We start from the raw sequence: 21,871 nt of genomic DNA, 5'->3' as shown, positions 1-21,871 counted from the left end.
GAGGAGGACTTCCTGGCAGAAAGGGTACAGTATCACCAGATACCAGGTATATATAGCATAGTTTAAACATTAAAAATGTACGTCTATATATCAGGAGTAGTGTTGAGCCACCCCGCTTGTGTTCGAGTTCGGTTCGGTTCGTCTAACAGGAGGCAAGTTTGTCGAATGTTCGTCGAACACCGTCGAGCCCCATTGAAAACAATGGCAGGCATACCCAAACACATACAAACACATAGAAAACAATTACAAAACACCTTAAAAGGTGTCCCAAAGCAGACACAATGCTCAGAAGATAAAAATAACATATGGAAAAGGGCAACTACATATAGAAAAGAGGTGGAGGAGTAAAAGGAGGAGGAGACACAGATATAGGCATGTCCTTATAAAGTCAAGAAAGGTTGGACTAAAAATCTAAAATAAAAAAAATCTAAATTTCTAAAATCGAAGATCATATACCGTTGGACTTCCCACCATAAATTATGCCAACTGCCGATTGGGCGGCTTTATTCCCACGACCCTCCGAACAGCCTCCATGAAGGCAAATTGTTTGGTTTCCGGGGGCAGTATGGTGGCAAAGCTGAACCTTAAAGGAATGTCCAGAAGGGCACCACCAGGAGTGGAGCCTGCGGCTTAATTGGACTCCACACGGGCAACCTCAACCATGCCAGCTACGGAAAAGATGGACAGATTGCAAGCTTTGTCGATTCTGTGGGTGGTGGTGCATGGCCGTTTTTAGTTGTGCTAGTGATTTGCCAGCTTAATTCCATTAATGAATGAGACTCCGACATGACCCCACGGTACGCGTCCAGCTTACTAGAGGGACACGCGAGGCTCTGGCACGCGAGATCGAGAAATAACAGGTCTGTCATGTCCTTACATGTCCGGGGCTGTGTAGTAGGGGCTGGTCGGGCTAGGGGGGTGGACCACTGCTTACCAGACGAGGCAAAGACGAGACGGAGACAGCTTCCACTTGTAACAGTTCCGGATTTATTTGTCGTCCTCCTGACGACCACCAAACACGCACTGCAGCTTCTTTACACCACTGTATCGCTAGGCCCGGGTACCTATTCTTCAGCTCCAGTCGCAGTAACGCACCTCGCGGATCTTTCACTGGGGGGCTGTTGTAGACCAATCTACCCCCAGCGCTTCACCTGCCCGAGGTCGTCTTCCAATCGGTACCCCCAGGGCCTCGTCTGTCTTGCGGTACGTCGAGTCAGGGTCTCATCCCTCGCTGCCTCTTCTCCTTGCCTGTCCTGCAGTCCGTCGGGTCAGGGCCACCCCCCTGACTGTCTCTCCTTTGTCTGGCCCCCTGGCCGAGCTCTTCTCACTTTCTCCGTCTTCTTCTGAGCTCCTCCCGGGACTAAACTCTCCTGGAGCCCTGCCTTCTTCTATTTATCCCCTCTCTCACAGGGGAATTTCCCACCCGGGCTCCTATCTCCCCGCCCCCCATGACTAAGCGGATTCCTAAGCCCTAAGCTGATGTTAAGTCCTGTACTTCTCTCCCCTGCCATCTTGTGGTCATTTCACGGTACTGCACTCCCTTTTCTGTCTTTCCCTGTTCTTACCTTTCTAACCTGTCAATTTCTGTCACTAGTGCACAAACCGTCTCCTCCTTCTACCAGTCATGTCTGTCCGTCAAGTCACCTTCCCCACAGCTGCATGCGCGCTACACTGAAAGGACCAGCGTATGTCGCTTACAGTGGCGGATAACCTGCTGAACCCCATTAGTGATGGTGATCTGGGATTCCAAGTCTTCCCCGCGAACGAGGATTTCCCAGTAAGTGCAGGTCAACCGGAATTCCAGAATTAGGCCTAATCGGCATTCCAGAAAGATTGTGAAAATATTAATTGTCCAAACCACAGGTGCTGTAGCTTGCTTAACAGCTGGGCTCCTCTGCTGAGTAGCACGCAGTTCTTACATAAACAGGCGGCATCGCTGGGTTCACTGGTGGGCTCCTCTGCTGAGCAGTAGACACAGTTACTAGGCCCAAAGTATTAACTGGGCTAAATGCAGTCAAAAACTGGTTCTTTCATAAACAGGCGGCATAGCTAAGTTCACGGGTGGGCTCCTCTGCTGAGTAGCAGACAGTGCTACAAGGACCAAAAGGATTTTCTGGACAAGATGCGGTAAAAAATTATTAGAAACACACACGGTATTGCTCCTTGACAGGTGCACTACACCGCTGGCTACCAGACTCCGCTACTATGCCATAAAACTGTCTATTAACATTTAAAACCATTATTAATGTGAAAAGAAAGTTACGCTTTTGGTGAACGAACCGTTCTCGAACGGAACCTCGAACAGCCGAATTTTAAGCAAAGTGTTCGAGCTCGACGAACGGCTCGAACACCGCCCAAAACAGCTCGAATTTGAACTTGGCGAACAGGTCGACTCGAACACCGCTCATCTCTAATCAGGAGGCAGAATCAGACAGTCTCAGGCCCAGTATGGATTCGACAAGATTGTAGAAAGTTGAGAAAGGGTACAGTATCACTGGATACCAGGTATATATAGCATAGTTTAAACATTAAAAATCTCCGTGCATATTTCCATAGTCCGACAAAGACACTCACAACCTCAGTATGGATTAGACAAGAATCTAAAAAGAAGAAAAAGGGTTATGTATTCGAAGCGTACACCAGTATACACTGTTGGGGTATTTTTCAATCTTCATATATATTACAGTCTCAGTAAGACAGTCCAGACTCTCCGCAAGAGCAAACAAGATGGATACAAGTACAGACGGAAAGTCGAGGGATTGCAGAAATTTTGGAATTACTAATCACGGGAAAAACTCCCGGGAGAATTCTCAGAGGCGATGCTGACCCTCAATTACTTTGTCTGTGGAGACAGCGAAAACAGTTCTTGTGAAGAAAGGTTTGCTGTATCGCAGTACCGTGGATCCCATCACCGTTACTCATCTCCATCAAATTATGATCACAGGGAGAGATGTAGACATTGTCCTCACTGCCTATCATGATCTGTCAGGTAACTTTGGAGTGCAAAAGACAGAAGGCACAGGCCGTAGGCGATTCTATTGGATTGGCATGAGAGGACACATTTAAAAATGTGGGCAGGAATGTCACATCTGTGAGTAGGAAAACCGTGAAAGCTGATGATAAACCACCACTGCTTCTCATTGTGAGTCGACGTCCATAACAAATGGAAGCCATTGATCATCTGAAGATAGAGCCCAGCAGGACAGGGCATAGCTACGTCTTAACCATCATCTATCAGTTCACCAAATTTGTATTGGCAGTCCCAGTGAAGGATTTAACAGCCCAGACTACACAGCGGTAGAGCAGGGAGAGGTAAGTATTGCAAGTGCTGGGCCCTGAGCAAGCAGGGGGGGCCCACTCGTGGGCGGCGGTACTGGCACAGGGCCTCTCATAGTATGCCGGTGTGTCTGATGGCGGGTGTGCACCCCCATCGTCAGAGACACTTGATTGTACTATGAGGGACCCTGTGCCAGTGTCGTCGCCCAAGAGTGGGCCCACCCACCTGTCCAGGGCAACGGCTGGGGGGGGGTGGCAGCCCAGGTAGGGCGGTTGAAAAAATGGCATATGTTGATGTTGGACATTCAGCAGCTGAAAATGGAGGAATTGAAAAAGTCCGAGGAAGAGGACAAAAGAGATCCATTTTTCGGGCAACCTACGTGTCAGCAGGGGAAGGTGGGACAAAATCCTTTGAAACTCATGCATGGTTCATTTTAATGAAGGTTAGATCATCAACATTTTGGGTCGACAGACGGGTCCTTTTTTCTGACAGGATTGATCCAGCAGCACTGAAGACTCTTTCAGATAGCACACTAACATCAGGGCAAGTGAGCTCCTGTAAGGCATATTGTGCCAATTCAGACCAGGTGTCCAGTTTACAGGCCCAATAGTCAAATGGGAATGACCTGTGAGGGAGAACATCGTTATGGGAGGAGAAGTAGTTTGTAACCATAGTTGACAACTGCTGTCTCCTGTCACTTTCAATCGATGCAGTATTACCAGTCGTGTGAGCTGTACTTGAAAAATCAGTCCACAACATGGTCATGAAACCCCTGTGTCCAACGCCACTTCGGCTGTGTGCACGACGAACACCTCTTCCATGTTGCCCCCTACGGCTCGTGGGAGAACCATCACCGCCGCTTTGTGCTGGGAATGCCTCAAACAGTTTACCAGTGTTGCTTGTTTGTTAGCCAATATTAGCTCTAGGTTCTCCTGTCGCATGATGTTTTGGAATTTGCCTTTATAGCGTGGATCCAGGATGCTGGCCAACCAGTAGTCGTCATCATTCATCATTTTGGCAATGCGGGGGTCCCTTTTTAGGATCTGCAAGGCATAATCACACATGTGGATCAATGTTCCAGGTGTCAATGATGCACTGCAAGTGCTGGGTGGAGGAGCACTTTCTGGCAAATCAACATCCCTCCAGTCATGCACAAACCCTGTACCTGACCTTGCCACGCCAACATTTTCTCTTGCCCCCTGAGAAGCATCCTCCTCCCCTAAATAATCATCCCCATCCTCCTCATCCTCCTCCTCTTCCTCTTCTTCCTCCACCTCGTCCAGGAGAGTTCCCTAAGCAGACAATGGCTGACTGTCATCAAGGCTTCCCTCCTCCTCTTCTTCCTCGGCTGCAGATGCCTGCTCCTTAATGTGCGTCAAAGTTTGCATGAGCAGCTGCATAAGTGGGATGCTCATGCTTATGATGGCGTTGTCTGCACTTACCAGCCATGTGCATTCCTCAAAACACTGAAGGACTTTACAGAGGTCTTTCAGCTTCGACCACCGCACACCAGACAACTCCATGTCTGCCTTCAAACTGCCTGCCCGTGTATCCTCCCACAAATGCATTATAGCCTGCCTCTGTTCGCAGAGCCTCTGAACCATGTGCAGGGTGGAGTTCCACGTTATTGCAATGTCGATAATTAGGCGGTGCTTGGGAAGGTGGAGCAATCGCTGCAGCTTCTGCATACGACCGGAGTGTACGGGCGACCGGCGGATGTGCGAGCACAGTCGTCGCACCTTATGGAGCAGGGGTGTTAACTCCAGATAATTATTGAGGAAGCACTGCACCACCAGGTTCAAGGTGTGAGCCAGGCAAGGTATGTGTCTGAGTTTTGAAAGGGCTATGGCTGCCACAAAATTACGGCCGTTATCACTAGCTACCTTGCCTGCCTCAAGATGTAGACTGCCCAGCCATGACTCAGTTTGTAGTCGGCCAGTACCTCCACGGTGTGTCTGTTGTCGCCCAAACACATCCTCTTCAACATAGTCTGCTGACGCTTACCACTAGCTGTTCGATAGTGTGACACCTCGTGTGCAACACTGGCAATGGCGGATGGAGTGCTCGTGCGACTGCGCTCTATGGACGAGCTTCCGCTTCTGGAGGAGGAGGAGGAGGGTCGAACACCTACAGCCAACTGTTTCCTATACCGTGGGCTAGGCAGCACTGTACCACCGCCGCTGTCCCCTGTAGACCCTTCATCCACCACATTAACCCAGTGCGCAGTGATGTACATGTAACGGCCCTGGCCATGCCTACTGGACCATGCATCTGTTGTGAGGTGCACCTTTCCACTCACTGATTGCTTGAGTGCATGGACAATGCAGTCTTTCACATGCAGGTGGCTTTTCGAGAAAAGAAGTGCCGACTGGGTAGGTCATAGCGTGGTACTGCGTAGGCCATGAGCTCGTGGAAAGCTTCGCTTTCAACCAACCGGTAGGGCATCATCTCTAACGAGATTAGTTTGGCAATGTGGGCGTTCAAGCACTGTGTACGTGGATGAGAGGATGAGTACTTTCTTGTCCTACTGAGAGTCTCTGGTAGGGTGAGCTGGACTTGAGAGCTGCATATGGTAGAACTAGCGGTGGACATGGCAGACTGAGAGAGGGTTGGTGATGGTGTTAGTGGTCTTGCTGATGGCCTAGATTCAGTCTTTCATAGCAATAACATTGTGATTCCCTGACTGCTTTGCCCTTGCGATGACACCTCATCATTTGCTGCTGGTGGTGTGCTAACCGGTGGGCTTACAGTGGGGGAAGCGATGTAGCATTGCTGACTACCTTCATTCAGAGCAGGTGCACATGTGGTACGTGAGGTTTCGTAGTCCGTCCACTCTTGCAAGTGCATGGTGGTTAAATGTCTAAGCATGCAACTGGTATTCAAATTTCTCAGATTTTTCCCTCGGCTAAAGGGCTTTGCGCACTTCTTACAGATAACCTTTGCCTGATCATTAGAATTTTGTTAAAAAAAAGTGCCACACTGCACTCTTCCTACTATGGAAGACATTTTGAGGTCTTGCATGCTGTGCTAATTTGACCGTCTGGCCAAGCTGTCCTGCAACTCTTTAGGTTTTTGTAAACCATTTTTGGACTGCTACGGACCTGTCAGATAACAGCTGTTGCAATGTCGATGCCTGCTGCGGATGCTCCTCCTCCTCTTCTGAGCTATTGGCAGCGGCACCCTCTTCCCCCAATGGATGCCAATCTGGGTCAAACAACTGGGTCATCCATCACCTCCTCTTCGATTTCATGTGCACCTTCCTCTGTGTCACCGTGTAAGGCGGTATAGTATGCGGGAAGGTGCACCTGAGTTTTATCACGGTCAGTTTCTGGCTCAGTACACTGCGAGGACAATGTAGTGCTCTGAGTGAATGTACCAGCAGAAAAATCTAGCAGTGACTATGCATCAGTGCACTCCATGTCTGATTCATCTTGGACTGGGGAATTCACGATTTGACTTGATAACCCAGGCATGGTATGTGAAAAGAGCTCCATGGAGTAATCTGTAGTGTGGCCTGCCGCATCCTTCACTTTTGGTAGGGGTGAAGGACACAAGGAAAGGTGTTGTTCCTGACAGAAGCCTCCACTGACGACTCAGTGCTTATATTTTTGGAAACTTCAGAAGAGGAGGTGATAGAGCTGGAGGCTGTGTCAGCAATGTAAGCCAAAACTTGTTCCTGAATCTCCGGCTTTAAAAGCGGTTTACCTACTCCCAGAAAAGGGAGCCTTCGAGGCCTTGTGGTGCCAGACGATCAAGCAAGATCAACACCTTAGGTGTTATTGTGCTTTTGCCACTACCAGCATTTGCACCACTACCCCCACCACCATCAGTACCAGCTGTCAACCCCCGCCCATTTCCACGGCCTCTTCCACCATACTTCCTCATTTTTGGAAAAATGTACCCAAAATACCACCAGCTATATGGTACTATAAAACAAGGTACAAGGTGGATATAGTATTGTGGAGAATTTGAATCTCCCTAGAGATTTTAGGAGGCTGAACTATTATCTTAGGCCCACTATAGATTACACCTCAATTTAACAGTCTGAAATAGGCAGGTGTATGACCAGGTACAAGGTGTATATAGTATTGGGGAGAATTGGAAGCTCCCTAGAGATTTTAGGAGGCTGACAATGATGCTCTCAGTCCAAGTATGGCAGCAGGCAGCCTAATAAGCAGGACTGCTGCACACAAAAGGGTGGAAAAATGAACGCTTGGTAACTGTGCAGAAAAGAGGAAGAAAAGTATTTTTGCTTTTAAAAAAGCAGTTTGCACAGCAGTGTACAAACAGCAATGCAGCTATCAGGGAGCCTTATAAGGCAGCCTAATAACCAACAGAGCTGATGCACAAAAATATATCCTCCCCTGTCACTGCACACAAAGTGGTGTGTTGTACAGTGGAAATCGCTACCAGCAGAAGCAGTTTTTGTATCTTCTTCCCTGCCTAACGCTCTCCCTTATTCAGAATCAGCAGCTGCATCCTCTACCTAATGCTAAGATCGGCAGAAGTAACATGGCGGTCGGCGTTCACGCCCTTTTATAGCTCCTGTGACGCCACACAAAGCCAGCCAATCACTTGCATGCCCTTCTCAAAGATGGTGGTGACCGATGCCCATGTCATCGCGTTGCCCACAGTGTGCGTCCTCCATCATTGGCTGAAAAAGGGCGCTGGAAGCATCATTTGGCGCTGTGGTCACCAACCTCGTGGCCGACCTCACGCTATGGTCGGGTTTCGTTTCATGAAACCCGACTTTAGCGAAAGTCGGCGACTTATGAATTTGACCGGCCCGTTTCACTCAACTCTAATCACAACCCCATTGTTTTGTATATACCTTTGATGAGACCTACCTGGCACTGATTAACCCATGAGTTGGGTGGCAACAACAAGTGGCATGTGTCATCTTCTGCCTCTGTACAAACACCATTGTTGCTTCACTTTTGGATACATTTTTTTTCTTTTTTGGATCCTGGATCCGGACGAAGTACAACATTTGCCTTTCCTTAGACCAAAGGCAAACTTCTCAAGTGGAAAGAGTGCCACATTGTGACATTACCTCGGTAATATGCAACCATTAGCTGATAATTGAGCCGGCCTCCCCATGATTCTGCTCAGAAGAGGTGACTTAATCCTGGTGAGTTATTGAAGCGTGGACATCTAATTCAGCTATAACATTCCAAAACCCATAAATCATACCTTAAACGAGCTGACGGTCTTTCTAATTTGTTACCTCCAATATTTGCTTGAATTATCATGAATTGTAAATGAAAGTGACACGGCTAAGTACAAAAATTGCTTCTCGCTGAGCTTCGGAAATACAAGTGGGCATTTTTTAAACTTTTGGAAAGCGTCGGGTGTATATGAGAACTGATGTTTTGTAATCAGATTAGTGACATTTCCATCTTGAAAACTCTCTGAAACAAGCACATACTGGTTAATTGAAGTGGCGCGCTCGCAGACGGGGCTAAGATGACTTTTTCAGCCTTCATTGCTGACATTTCTTGAATCGCATCAACGACGCACAGCCTTAAAGGGACAGCAAAAAAAATATTAGTTTCTCAAGTAGAAAATTAGGCTTAAGACAATATAGGGAACCAGAATGGTGTGCCAAAATATAATGAAAAGAAATGTGCTAACCAATAAAAATGAGAAAATTAATAATTCTTGGTAATATTGACACTCCCATCATTGATAAATATGTGTCCGTCCTTCCTTACTCCAATTTCTAGTTATATAAATTTAATAGATCATTACAACATGTTAGCAAAACTCCTGAAAGGCTATGGTATGTGCACACGGTGCGGATTCTGCTGCGGATCCGCAGCGTTTCTGCAGCTGCGGGTCCGCAGCAGAATTAGGTGCGTTGTACAGTACCATTGCTTTCAATGGTAAACTGGAAAACGCAGTGCACATGCTGCGGATTTTTCCGTGCAGTTTTGCTGCATTTTACAATCCGCAGCATGTCAATTCTTTAGTGCAGAAAGGCTGCAGTTTCACACCTCATCCATTATAAGGTGTAAAACCGCAGAGCAAAACCACGGGCAAAACCGCAGATAAACCGCAGGACTTTAGTCCTGCGGATTTACCTGCGGTTTTCTCTCCAAAATCCGCAGAGCCAAAAAACTCTGTGTGCACATAGCCTTAAATTCATGTCATAAGTAGGGATGAGCAGACCGGTGAAAGTTCAGAATCTGGTGCCCCATCAAAGCTTTATTCCAAAGTTTGACTTTGAACCCGAACATGGAAAATGATGAGGACCCAAATTTTCAAGCTGGAAAAATGAATTTCTCTCGCTTTCTCTTTTTTTCTTTCCCTCTTGCTCTCCCGAACTTCCTCAGAACTCCGAACATTGCAATGGACTTCCGGGAGAAGTCCATGCTTGGCGTTTACCACCAGACACTAACGTTCCGGTACGAACCCTGCTCGTCTCTTGTTACAACCACAAATAGATACAGATTTCATAAACATCTCCTGGCAGAGTATCAAAAAATCATATGTTCTTTTACAGCAATCTTGCTTTTTTTCCTTTGAGGGCCAAAAAGGAGATAATATAATAAAATAAACTTGCCCAGCCGAGGCTCACACCTGTCTTTACATCGCCTTCATCTCAGGTCTCTAGACATCCGCACCAGTTTTTCATTCTTCTGGTGCACCCATCTGCTGCTGAGGACAGTGAATGCCTCATGTGGTCACATGGAAGGTCATGCGGGTCATTACTGTCACTGAGGTGGGTCCATACATCAGCATCCATGTGAACACAGGAGGTGAGTTTATGGCCTCTGTCCCAGAAGGGAGCATCAAAAACAACCAGAGTAGGACATGGAGAATCAACATTTTTTAATGGGCTGAGTCATTTGTCTCTGCTCGCAAGAAAAAGTTGGCTCTTTAGGATGGATTCCTATTAACAATGTGTTTGCCCGTGGGTGAGCTTATATTTCTTTAAAAATCCCAGCAATCCAATGTGGTTGAAACCCTGGCTGATTCAGTAGCAGAACACCGTTATTTTGGTCTCACTGAGATGCCGGTACCCATCAGTCACAGAATGGAGCCGGCTTTTTATGCTTGATTAATTATGAATGACGCATAACTAATAAACTGTGGAGGAGATGGAGGTCGCCAAGAACAGGTGATGGCCTACGACAGGTGAATGTGATGTATTTTATTTTTTTAACGCATTTCTGTCACGCTGTGACGGTCTTCAGATAGGAAGGGAGGACCTCAAACTGTCTCTATCTCTGTCTCTGTCAAACTATGCCTTTCATGGGGGTAGTATTGAAGGTAGAGAGGCTCGAGTCTCTGACCTTACTATGCTTCCGTTAATGTCTTAAGCTGCCCCCTTCCCCCAGGAGGCCTGGAACAGATATGTAAGTGTATATACACGTAAGCCAAACAGGGATAACAAAAAGCAACTTACATGCAAAAATACTCACCAAGTGTGGAGAGGAATAAAGAAAAGGATAGGAATGTACAAACCAAATGTTATTAGGGTAATGTAGAAATTTTACACCCAAAAACAGCAAATAACAATCTCCAGCAGCAACTACAAACTCCAACTCCAGCACACCTACTCCAGCAAGCCAGGAACCAAACCTTTCAAAGGCAGGGATGAGAAGGTCTGGCCAGGTTTTATAGAGAGAGAAAACAAGCAGGTCAGGAGCAGCTGTGAGATTGAGCTGCATGTCTCTAACCAGCATACAAAAAGTCATTAACCTCTTCAGTGCCAAAGGAAACAAAGTGCATTTAATATAAGGAACAAAACACACTGGGTAAATGGAAGACCTGCAATTCCAAATTTGTAATGATCACCTAACCCAAGATCTCCAAGGAGGACGTGACACACTTGTGACAATTTCCCCTCTCTGGTTGCTATGCTTTTTGGTGCAAAGGGACCTTAAAGCATAATCAATGCCTTTTCTGACCAATCAGGGCACTTTTGCTCCCAATAAAAATTAATTGGAGAGACTTGAATCTGCCCAAATTTCAAATGTTTTACTCATCTTTATCAAGATGAGGTTTTTCCTTTTACTTGGTGCTCACAGACTTTTCGGAAGAAAATGTGTTTTTTTTTATTAATTATTTTTTATTGGGGAGTCTTTAACTGATATTAATTATTCGCAGACATCCCCCTCATGCCCAACTCCTATAACACAAAGTCCACATCATAACCCAGAAAGCAGCAGCTCGGTCTTCTACATGTGTAAAAGCAACGTCAGATGGAATTCTTCTCCCCATAGTGTAGTGTTCCTCAGATCTGTAGAACGTTCTTCGCCTCCCATAGATTTATCTCTCTGAATACCATGTCATTGCCGTCTTTTTATAGGCTTCAGTTTATTAGTCAGCGGTAAAACCTCTCCAATCCGCCTCCATACTGTAGAGGTGATTTAGGATCTTATGTATATACATATACGTGCGTCAAGATGAGTCCTGGCTTCAATATATGTGAATTGGATGAACACTCAGGACTTTTTTTTATGCATTTATACATTTGAATCCCTAATTATCATTCATTATTCTTTTATTTCCTTTGACTGTTCTTGAAATGGTTCCAGTTTGTATGTTATCACCATAAAACCAGTAGATTCAGTCTCTATTCCAAGGGTTAAGACACAATGTCTTATTTTCAGGCAAGTCTATCCCCAAATCCAATTGAAAAATTGCTAAGAAAATGCTGTAGAGAACAAACGCAAACATTTCTATGTAAAGACAACTTTCTGTTCATACCTTCAGGCTTTTCAGTGTCATTTAACCCCTTCAGGTTTCAAAAGATGACAAGTGGCTAAGAGAACTGGCTTGACCCTTCTTCAGGCGGTCGGAAGTTGCCCTATACGTTGCAAAAAAAAGTCAATGGGAAGGTTTAAAAAGCACAAGGATGACACCCTGGCACCTTTTCAAATGATTTCCCAACGTATTCACTTTGAAAGCTGATGAAGGTTTCTTTATTAATAAATGGAGAGAGAAATTGAACAGAAAACTACAGTAAAAATACAACTCAAAAACGATGGAGCGCTCGAAAAAAAAAATGACGATGCAAGCATTCATGAAATGACCAAAAAGAATTTAAAAAAAAGACCGTTCAAGACCAAAAAATACTGACGGGTCCTAAAGCATCTTCCTCTTGGGAAACTAGACAGGTTTGCCTGAGTTTAAAAGATGTCATATACACATATCTTAGAAGGTCTAAAAAAAATACCTGGTAAATATGCTCAACTAGAGTCACCACGTGAAAATTGTGGATTGAAGAAGTGTAAATTCAGGACTTTTCCTTAGAAAGGTTCATTTTGGCCTCAGCTTCTGTATATCTTATTTGGGATGTCTACTTTATGGACTATTGTGTCGCTAGATCCTCCATGTAATTCATGGGGAAACCCAGAAGTAAGTTTTTCAATTTTGCTGCTGTTCCACGACAAGGGGAATCGAGTCTGTAAGCCCAAACTTATAATATATACTAAGCCACATATTTTTGTCGGGGATTTCACCCTGTATGAAAATTGCATCCTTAGAAATCTAATCGCTACTTCTATTCTGTAGGTACTGAAGTTTAATGAAATATGCTAATTAGGGTGCTCAGATCTTCTTTGATCTGTCCAAGAGGCTCAGTGCATCCTTCCTCCAACTGATTTTGCATGTCCCCATCTCCCTCACTGGTGATTGATAGCTCAGGCTCTGCAGACAGAACTGGATTCACACAAGCCAGCGTAGCAACATCACCAGTGAGGGAAGTTCGGTATGAAAAACCAAAAGGTGGACTGGTGCACTACAAGGTATCTCCTACAAGGTGATGTGCTTAGATTATACTTTCCCTTTTACGATTTGTTAAACAGATTTTTTTTATACCACATAAACCTGTTAATGATGAACGTATGATGAGAATCGTCAATCTCCTATAATTTTGGGACCATTGTTGCCCATATTTTCACAACTTGTTGAGATCGCTCTTTTCCTGGCGCTGATCTCATCTATTCCACAATCTCCAGTAGCCTTTAGACATCCATGAACCTATAGAAGGTTCACTGGTTGTTCTTCTTTGGACCATTTTTGTAACAACCCCTCTCTACGCACTGGGAACACCGCACCACTCCGGCCATTTTGGAGACGCTTTTACCGAATTGCCTAACCATCATAAGTTGTTCAGATTCTCATTGTTGCTCTTTTTCCGTGATTCCCACACATTGCTTCCAGCTTTTCACTATTTCATCCATTTAGACATTGAGGCTGATTCATCAAAACTTTTGCACCAGAATTCTAATGTAAAAGCTTGTAAAAATCGTAAATTTTAGGTGCAACTCAGAGTTGCGTCCAAGTTTTGAGTCTTTTGGTTTTTTCGAAACAATTTCTCCCAGCTTCATTAAAATGTGCATCACTGATGAAGGGCGGGAGCGTGGCAGGAGCATGATGGCACAGCTCATCCAATTCTCATGATGAACTGTAGCGTTCCCTGACTGGAGTAAGATTTCGGGTGTACTGCATGGAAACCACGCCACTCGTCAGATGCTGTAAATTCATAAAAATGCCTTCACTTGTTCATGAATCAGGAGCGTCTGACTCCTTCATGCCCCCTCATTGAGACCGGTGAGAAAATCGCCAGTTTTGATAATTTGGGCTCATTGGTTATAGTGGTACTATTAGTCTAGGCAATTACATTCTTTAGTCTTCTGCTCAACCGTGTATCATTGACAGATGACTTCAAAGGGATAATGCAGTAAACGGTGGAGGCCCTGTAAACCTCTATGGATGCTCATGTGTCGTATTTGTATTTTTGTACCATCTGTGCCGGTGTGACAGAAAGTTTTGTAAAGCTCCAGAATATATCCGAGAGGATAATCAGCTGAACTTTTTAGTTGATGATTAGGCGTTCACTGACTGCTGCTCGGAGACAACAGAGGACTATGCAGCACAACAAAGACTCGTCCCATTTATCTGTCTTCATATGACAGCGTTGCCGAAAGCTTCTGTAAGTTATTTTAGAACCGGGGTGATTAAAGGAGCCCAAGGGTCGATAATATCTGCCAAGAGGTCACAAAATCGCCAAGGCTTTTCCTGGCTGCACTCGGCCCCACACTGAAATGTCTGGTCCCCCCTTGTCTTTCTCATGTAATGCTTTTGATCAGTCATCTGATATTCCTTTGTTTGTAATACATATTTTATTCCGTCTGATGTGGGCAAAAATCACAACTGATCCTTGGAGACGCTCCTGCTCTTTCTTCACCATGGCCAATATTCTATTTATCTACTTCAGGTTCATCAAGAAGACTTAGATGAGGGAACATCAAAATGTTTTTATAGTTTGTTGGGGGGAAATAAAAAGAACACATAAAACCACCTTTTTTCTTTTACCGATCCCAAATTTGAGTTCTATTCAAGTTGGGATATTTCTATTCATTCAGATCTCTTTTCTATTTTTTTTTTTTGGTGCACACTTTGGCCACGTCGGTCCATGAAGACTCCTATATTTTTCCCAAGGATTGCTACAAACTGAGCTTCTAAGAAAAAGCTCAGTCCGATATTATGTGACATCTGATGGCAAAAGCTGCCGTCTCTGTCAATATACTGCCATAGTTTGACACAGTGGCTGAAATTGACAGTTTTGGGCCCAAGAACAATATACTGTATGTATGTTCTGCAGTCCAATACCTGAAAATAGAGCAATTTCACCTGATTTGGAGGCAGTTAGTGGCCACCTTCACTCTTGGGTCCCGGTAAGGCAGCATAGGTTGATACGTTCACCCCTGATTTTATATATCTGACTGTGATGTCTTATTGAAAGACGTTACCACCATATTCGGGATCTTATGTCCATTATTGCTTCTGAAGGGAGAAGGGAAAAATTAAACGACTTCTCCAGGATATATATTTTTATTCATTTTTTTTAGCCCTCTAATTCCTGAAGTGGGATTCGTCTTCTCTTCAACAATCACTATACTGAACCCGCTATGCATAAAGATTACATCAAAAATTTTCCTCATGCTGTAAACCAGACACATACATGGTATAGCAGCAGCAAGGAAATCATTCCATGTAAAAACTTTTCCTGCTGCAGCCCAGTTGCATATCTGATATGAAAGCACCAAGCAAAATCTGGAGGGTTTATGTTGGGTGCATGGAGGCCTATGGACAGGTCGGTAGCTTACGGGGGAAATGCTCCTAATGTATACATCCAATTTATTCGAAAACAATGCGGAAGCTTAAGAAAACTACATACAGTAAATATATCCCCGATACCCCTTTAAGATAAAGGATTGGGGCTTCATTTGCAAAAGAAAAATATATTGGGATGGTTTCTTCAGACAGAAGTTATTCTAAGATATTCTGCTTTTCCCCAAACCTACTGTATATGGATGTCTACTGGGACACAATTGGACGTCTTCTAATTTGGTTATTTGCAACACGTTCCTACTGGATTTAAGGATGCATCAATTCCCTCCAACATGTGCAAAAATGAGATGTGATCAGCACCTAAGAGCGCTAAGAAAAGGGTATAAAATAGAAAACCCCTTTAAGATGGACGGTTGTGTCTTAAATTATCTAGACTTTCACTGCAGAAAAAAATAATTATGAAAGTTTCTGTTGCAGCAAGCTTCTTCTCATCCAGTGGGCGAAGAGAATGGCCGGAGTGAGCCTCCCAACCCCCCATAGGAGGCGTGGGCGGAGGCCATCATGACGGGGGGTGGAGGGTTTAGTGGGAGGAGCTGCTAGCAGGGAGGGGGAGCCAAGGGGTATTTAACTGAGGGGCGGGGGTGTTCCCGCCCTCTGTTCCCGCTTCCACAGCAGCAACGCAGTCCCACCCTCCCTCCCTTCTTATTGGACAGCTGGGTGGGTTATTGTATTTGAGTCACGGCAGTTTTGGAGGAGGGGGGAGTCCTTGAAGTGGGTGGAAATTAGTGTTGGAGACCCTGTGTGTAGGGTCTCCTCCGTTTAAAGATATGTTGGTCGCGATCTGGTGAGAGGTGGATGGGGAGTTTCCGTCATAAGTGGGTGGATCTCCAAGTAGTTCGTGGACAATATTTATTGGTGTGCTGATGCTCCTGAGCCTGTGGGGTAACGGTTGGGAGCAAATGGATGGGGCTTGTCCACAATATTTTTGGACTACTTCACCATGATCTTGTGGCTTCAAGGACTCCGCCTTTCAGTGTTCAAGTCATTGTACTTATGTTATTTATGATACGTGTTTATTGTTATTTTGTTGGCTTAATAAAAGGCTGCTGTGGCCATAAAAGTCCAAAGGAAATACTTGTGTCCATGTCTTAGTGGGCGCCGGTAAAAGGGGGTGGGGTTTTATGGTCACACAGGGATAACGGGGAAAGGCATAGTTGCTTGGTCTCCCCTGAGGTAAACTGCTCGACAATACCAACGTCAAGCTTTTCTACTTCTTCCATATATTGATGCTTCTTGAGACGCAGACTTCCCTTGTCTTTATTTTGTAGTTTTGGTATGATTTTTATGTTATATTCAAGTTCTTTCATATAATAATACAGTACTTATTTCCCATTTTTGAAGCAGTTTCTTTTTTCTTATATAAGATTTAGTATTAGAATTTAGGTCTGTTAGGAAGAAAGTGTTTCAGTTTATCTGATTTATGTACCAGAAAAAAAATTGATGCTGACGTGGTATCTGATTCTTTCGGAGGTTTTTTTGTCTTTTTTTTTCTCGTTTTTCAAGAACAGATTTTCTTGTAACATTTAGTAGAACACTAAAGGCCCCATAAAATTCGATACAAGTGCAATGGATGCCTGTTACCAGGCTTTGGGGTCACCTTGTGGTTTTGTTTTAGACATCAAACAACTAATTCAGCAAACCATCTGTTGAGGGATTTCATGCCAAACATAAAAAAAACTGCTTTTCACATCATTGTATATTGCCCACAAAATCAGGAAAAGGGTCGATTTTTGAAGTTTTTATGGTCACTGTGTTTTTTTTCATTGCTAATTTGATTTCTGTTGCTGTACTTAGTAAAATATACTGTATGATGAATATTTGGTAAACTTGACCAATTAGGGAACTAGTGCCAGAAAAAAAAGGATTCGGTAAGACGGACTGGAAAATACATAGTTTATGTCCTTCATTTCCTTTCCTCTTGGCTTCAGATATCCCAAGATGAGTATTTCTAGATGACCACCTTTGGAACAAAAAAAAAAAAGATGTTCTTTGTGTTATATGTGTCTGAGTGATTAAGTGCATTGAATGTGTAGTGTGAAAAATTGGAGAAATTTGTGGAATTCTATGGGTGGACCACAAGAGGAGGATCAAATTTGAGAAATGTTAGGTTCCATGTACTTTGAATGCAATCCACAAGGATATCTCCCCAAAAAAATACCCAGCCACCATTTATAAAAACCATAAAAGATCAGATAACAGTAAAAAAACAATTAATACCTCAACGCTCCTGACTCCAGTTGCTCTGCTACTCACTGCCCATCGTCTGGCCCCATGTCGTAAAGTCACAAGGTCATGATATCATGACTTACCTCAAGACCTTATATAACCCAGAGACCCCTGAGTACTGGTTGTGGCTTCAAGTCCTGGTGTACAATGTAGAAGAACAGTCGGATGAGTTGCGCTAAAGCTGAAGAAGAGACCCTGAGGAGTAAACCATGGGCAGCGGTCATAGAGTTGTGCCTTGAAAGGCAAAATAACAGCTTCTTCTTATGTTCTGAGGTCTTCAAACCCCAAATCATCATAGATAGACTTTGCAGGAAGGGATTTCCAAAAAAATCAAATATCATACTTATACTGTCCCGACTGTTGCAGCGCACCGCTGGTCCTTCACTAGCTTCTTAAGGCACCTGCTCCATCTCTGATCCCCTCTTTACTGTTCGTTAGTTCTTCTGGACAGAGGAGGTGACTGGTGCAAGATCAGAAGGCAATGGAGGACTGTCGGTGAGCTCAGAGACAGGGACAGGTGAGGGGCTAGATGAATATGCTTTTTTTTAATTGTTTTTAATGTTTTGATGCCATTCTGGCCTACAGGAATCCAGCAAAATGGTATCAGTCTTGCCACTATTTTGCTGGATTTGGATGAACTAAATTCATAAAAAAATTCACAAAGAAAATTAAAATTTGCTAGAATCTTCAAACTTTTAAAAAATTCTAAATGAATTTGATATTAAGAATTGATTAGTTGATCTTTAGTGTCAATGTTTTCATCATGTACTGGTAAGCAGATGTAGCATTTTCAATTGGGCGATGCTATCATTACAAGATGCAGCCTTGATTAAGGTTCCGCAAATCTTATTACGACTCCATTTTCTTGTAATACAAATTTAGTACATTCTTGAAAAGTATTCAAAAAGCTGACATGCCTATTATGAATATTAGCTGGCTTCATAGATACAATAGCATAAACATCACTCCACAGAGTATCTTTTTAATTTTTCCTTTCCATTGTCGAAAAACTGTCCAAAACCCCAATTTGATTATAACAGGGCCCTGGTGCCACGGGAAAAAAATGTAAGGCTACCACAAGTGATAAGCGAGTATACTCATTGCTCGGGTTTTCCCGAGCATGTTCGGGTTTTCTCGAGCATGCTCAGGTGACCTGCGAGTATTTTGGTGTGCTCGGAGATTTAGTTTGTGTCGACACAGCTGCATGATTTGTGTCTGCTAGACAGGCTGAATACATGTGGGGATTCCCTAACAAACAGGCATTCCTCACATGTATTCAGCCTGTCCAGCAGCCACAAATCATGCAACTGTGTCGACAGAAACTAAATCTCTGAGCACGCCAAAATACTCGGAGGACACCCGAGCATGCTCGGGAAAACCCGAGCAACGAGTATACTCGCTCATCACTAGATACCACTGATAGTAAAGAAAAATATTAACAAAAAGTTTCTTCTTGTTGTTTCCACAGAACAAGATCATTCTAGACCCTTTGACTTTTAGTGAAGCCCGGTGCCGGCCATCTCTTGAGGAGAGGCTGGAGAGCATCATCAGTGGGGCGGCCTTGATGGCGGACTCCTCGTGCACGCGTGACGACAGGAGAGAGAGAATCGTAGCTGAGTGCAACGCTGTCCGACAAGCCCTTCAAGACCTGCTGAGCGAGTACATGAACAATGTAGGTCTCCTTTGTTTCTTTTTGACCGGAGAAGGTCAATTTTTTTTGGACTAACCCAAAGTATGTTGAGCTCTTCGACCCTCACGATAATTACGTTTCCTGCAGAGGGAGAGCTAATCTTTTGCAATGCTTCAATAAGTATTAGTTAATTGTTTCTCTTGTAGGCTTTTTCCGCGTTAAACTCTGCTCAGATGTTTATTATATTGTTAAGGTGTAACTAGGAATTGGAGATGCTCGGAGTTTGCGAAACGCGTCGGTAAATAGTTTTTTTTTGTGTTGAATTGAGCTTGTTTTTGGCACAGATAAGGAACAAACATTACCACCATTTGGTTCTTCCCATGATAAATCACCATAGGCTTTTAGGTCATTTTTGTATCAGTGGGATTTACGGGGGCTTTTGAGCTTTTTTATGCAGCAGTTATTTTATTTTCTTCTGTTCCTGGAAGCTTCGTTACTTGTGGTTTATGACTGTTATTTCCTGACTGTGGTGCATTGACCTTCTGCATGAATTTTTTGCTGGATGGACTTATGCTAATTTAAATCAGCCATTGTGAGGAAGGAAGAACCGTATAAAGGTAAGTGCATACGTTGTGGATTTGGCTGTTGATTTTTCCGCGCGGATTTTGCTGAATCCGCAGGTAAAATGACCTGCGGATTTTAGGATTTAGTGCAGATTTCCTGCAGATTTTGTGCGGATTTCGCCTGCGTTTTTACATCTGCAGATTCCTGTAATGGAATAAGTGTAAAAACGCAGCGGATTCCGCGCAAAGAATTGATTTGCTGCGGAAAATAAACCGCAGCAAATCTGCGCGGAATTTTCCACAGCATGTGCACAGCAGATTTGGTTTTCCATAGGTTTACATGGTACTGTACACCGCATGGAAAACTGCTCCAGATCCACAGGGGCAAATCCGCTGCGGATCCGCAGAGTGCGCACATACCCTAAAGCAAAGTGGAGGGAAATAAGCAACAGTCCAAATTCAATGACGAGATAAGATATGGATTTCTGACCTCCTCAGATTCCTAAAAGACAACGTAGCTAGCATGGAGCCAGTGTCGGACTGGATTGGCAAAGGCCCTCCAGTAACAGTGATTCTTTGGGCCAACTGTTCGGTTACATGTAAAAATAACCTGACCCTAGTGCAGAAGTTTACTTTGGCTTCTATGTAAGATTAGTTTGGTAAGCTTGTTTAATGAATTATTTTTCTGTAAATTTAATAGCACTGCTTATTAGCACGTTTCAACGGGGCCTACCGGAGGATTTTTCTGTTCTCCAGTAGGCCAGTCCGTCCCTGCATGGAGCTGCTATTCCTAACTATGTCCATGTAGAGCATTGATGTAAGCTAGGCAAGAGCACCTGGTAAGTAGGGATGACAGGTTTGATTTGCGAGACTCCAGTCCAGCATCCAGGTCAGTGGTATCTGACAGCTAGATGGGAGGCCCATGAATCTCTTACCTTCCGGTGTCTCTGATGTGACCTTTGATGAGTTGGGAGCTTTGCACGATGTCATAGATGACGTTGTGCCAACCGTGACAAATTAAGTGTTGCTCCGGGGACCCCAAAAAAGATAAGTGATTCACAGTCCTCCCATCTAGCTGTCAGATGCCGCTAACCTGAATGCGGAACCGGAGTCCTGCGAAGCGTTCCACTTATCTCTACTGGATAGCATTGTGTAGAAGGGATTTAGTTAAAGGGGATCTGCCACTAGAACAGTCGTACCCAATAGAGAAGAGCTATTCTGACAAAATTCTAATTCAGCAGATTTGTTCTAAAAATTAGCCAGAAATTTTGATTTTTAACAAATTCCCAGAAAAAAAAAATATTTATTCACATTAAAAACAAAACGCAATAAGTGGATGGGTCAGGAAACGGCTAACGAAGAAAAATATCCTACTCTGCCGCTCTGTCCCTGCTGCTGGGTCCTCCACTGAGTTTCATGTCTCTAGCTTCAATCCTGCGCCCTTCTCCTCTTCACCTTACGTCGGTCCTGAGTGTTCAGAAAGGATTGAAGATTCGTTCTGGGATGGTTTTGTTAAGTAAATCATCCAGAATCATCAGTGCCAGGTGATTTATTTTATGATCTATGCAGATTATAGTGTTTATTGTAAACTCTACTTTTTTAGTAGGTTTGTGCTATGTAATCTGAGAGCAGCATGATATAGGGGCTGAGAGCCTGATTCCAGCGATGTGTCATTTGCTAGGCTGTGTTTTGCTGTTTCAGTACAAAAAGTATTTTATCAGCAGGAGATGATCACTGCAGGACTAGGTATCTCGTGCCCCCTGGTCCAACCACACCCCCACCACTGAATAGCAGCTTTCTGTCAATATACAGAGCAGCCAGCCAATCAGTGGTGTGGGTGGGGTTATACAGGGCTCAGCATTCAGAGACCTTCCAGGTCTGCAGCAGAGAAAACTGTGATTTTATCTGAACCGCTGCTGTTTGTCCATCACGTATGGACACGGATGTGGCTGACCTCAAATAAGCCTGGATATCAAAGCTACCGTATTTATTATACACTGGAATTTGGAAAGTTTTTGCTACCTG

The 21,871-nt window shown here is 44.2% G+C and overlaps 1 protein-coding gene across 1 annotated transcript in view; it reads left to right on the top strand.

Annotated features, from left to right (window-relative positions):
• LOC141098747 (catenin alpha-2-like) overlaps window positions 1-19,394 on the top strand; it is a 767,899-nt gene extending 748,505 nt beyond the window's left edge. The window contains exon 7 of the mRNA XM_073586719.1: window positions 19,122-19,394. Within this exon, the coding sequence (XP_073442820.1) occupies window positions 19,122-19,379 (258 nt within the window). The 3' untranslated portion in view covers window positions 19,380-19,394. The remainder of the gene's footprint in view (window positions 1-19,121) is intronic.
• The last annotated feature ends 2,477 nt before the right edge of the window (window positions 19,395-21,871 follow it).

This window comes from Dendrobates tinctorius, unplaced genomic scaffold (genome assembly GCF_039654945.1).
Source record: "Dendrobates tinctorius isolate UK_male_01 unplaced genomic scaffold, ASM3965494v1 ptg000095l, whole genome shotgun sequence".
NCBI classification, from domain to species: domain Eukaryota; kingdom Metazoa; phylum Chordata; class Amphibia; order Anura; family Dendrobatidae; genus Dendrobates; species Dendrobates tinctorius.
The sequence above is the reverse complement of the archived record's forward strand: the minus strand, read 5'-3'. Positions and strand labels throughout refer to the sequence as shown.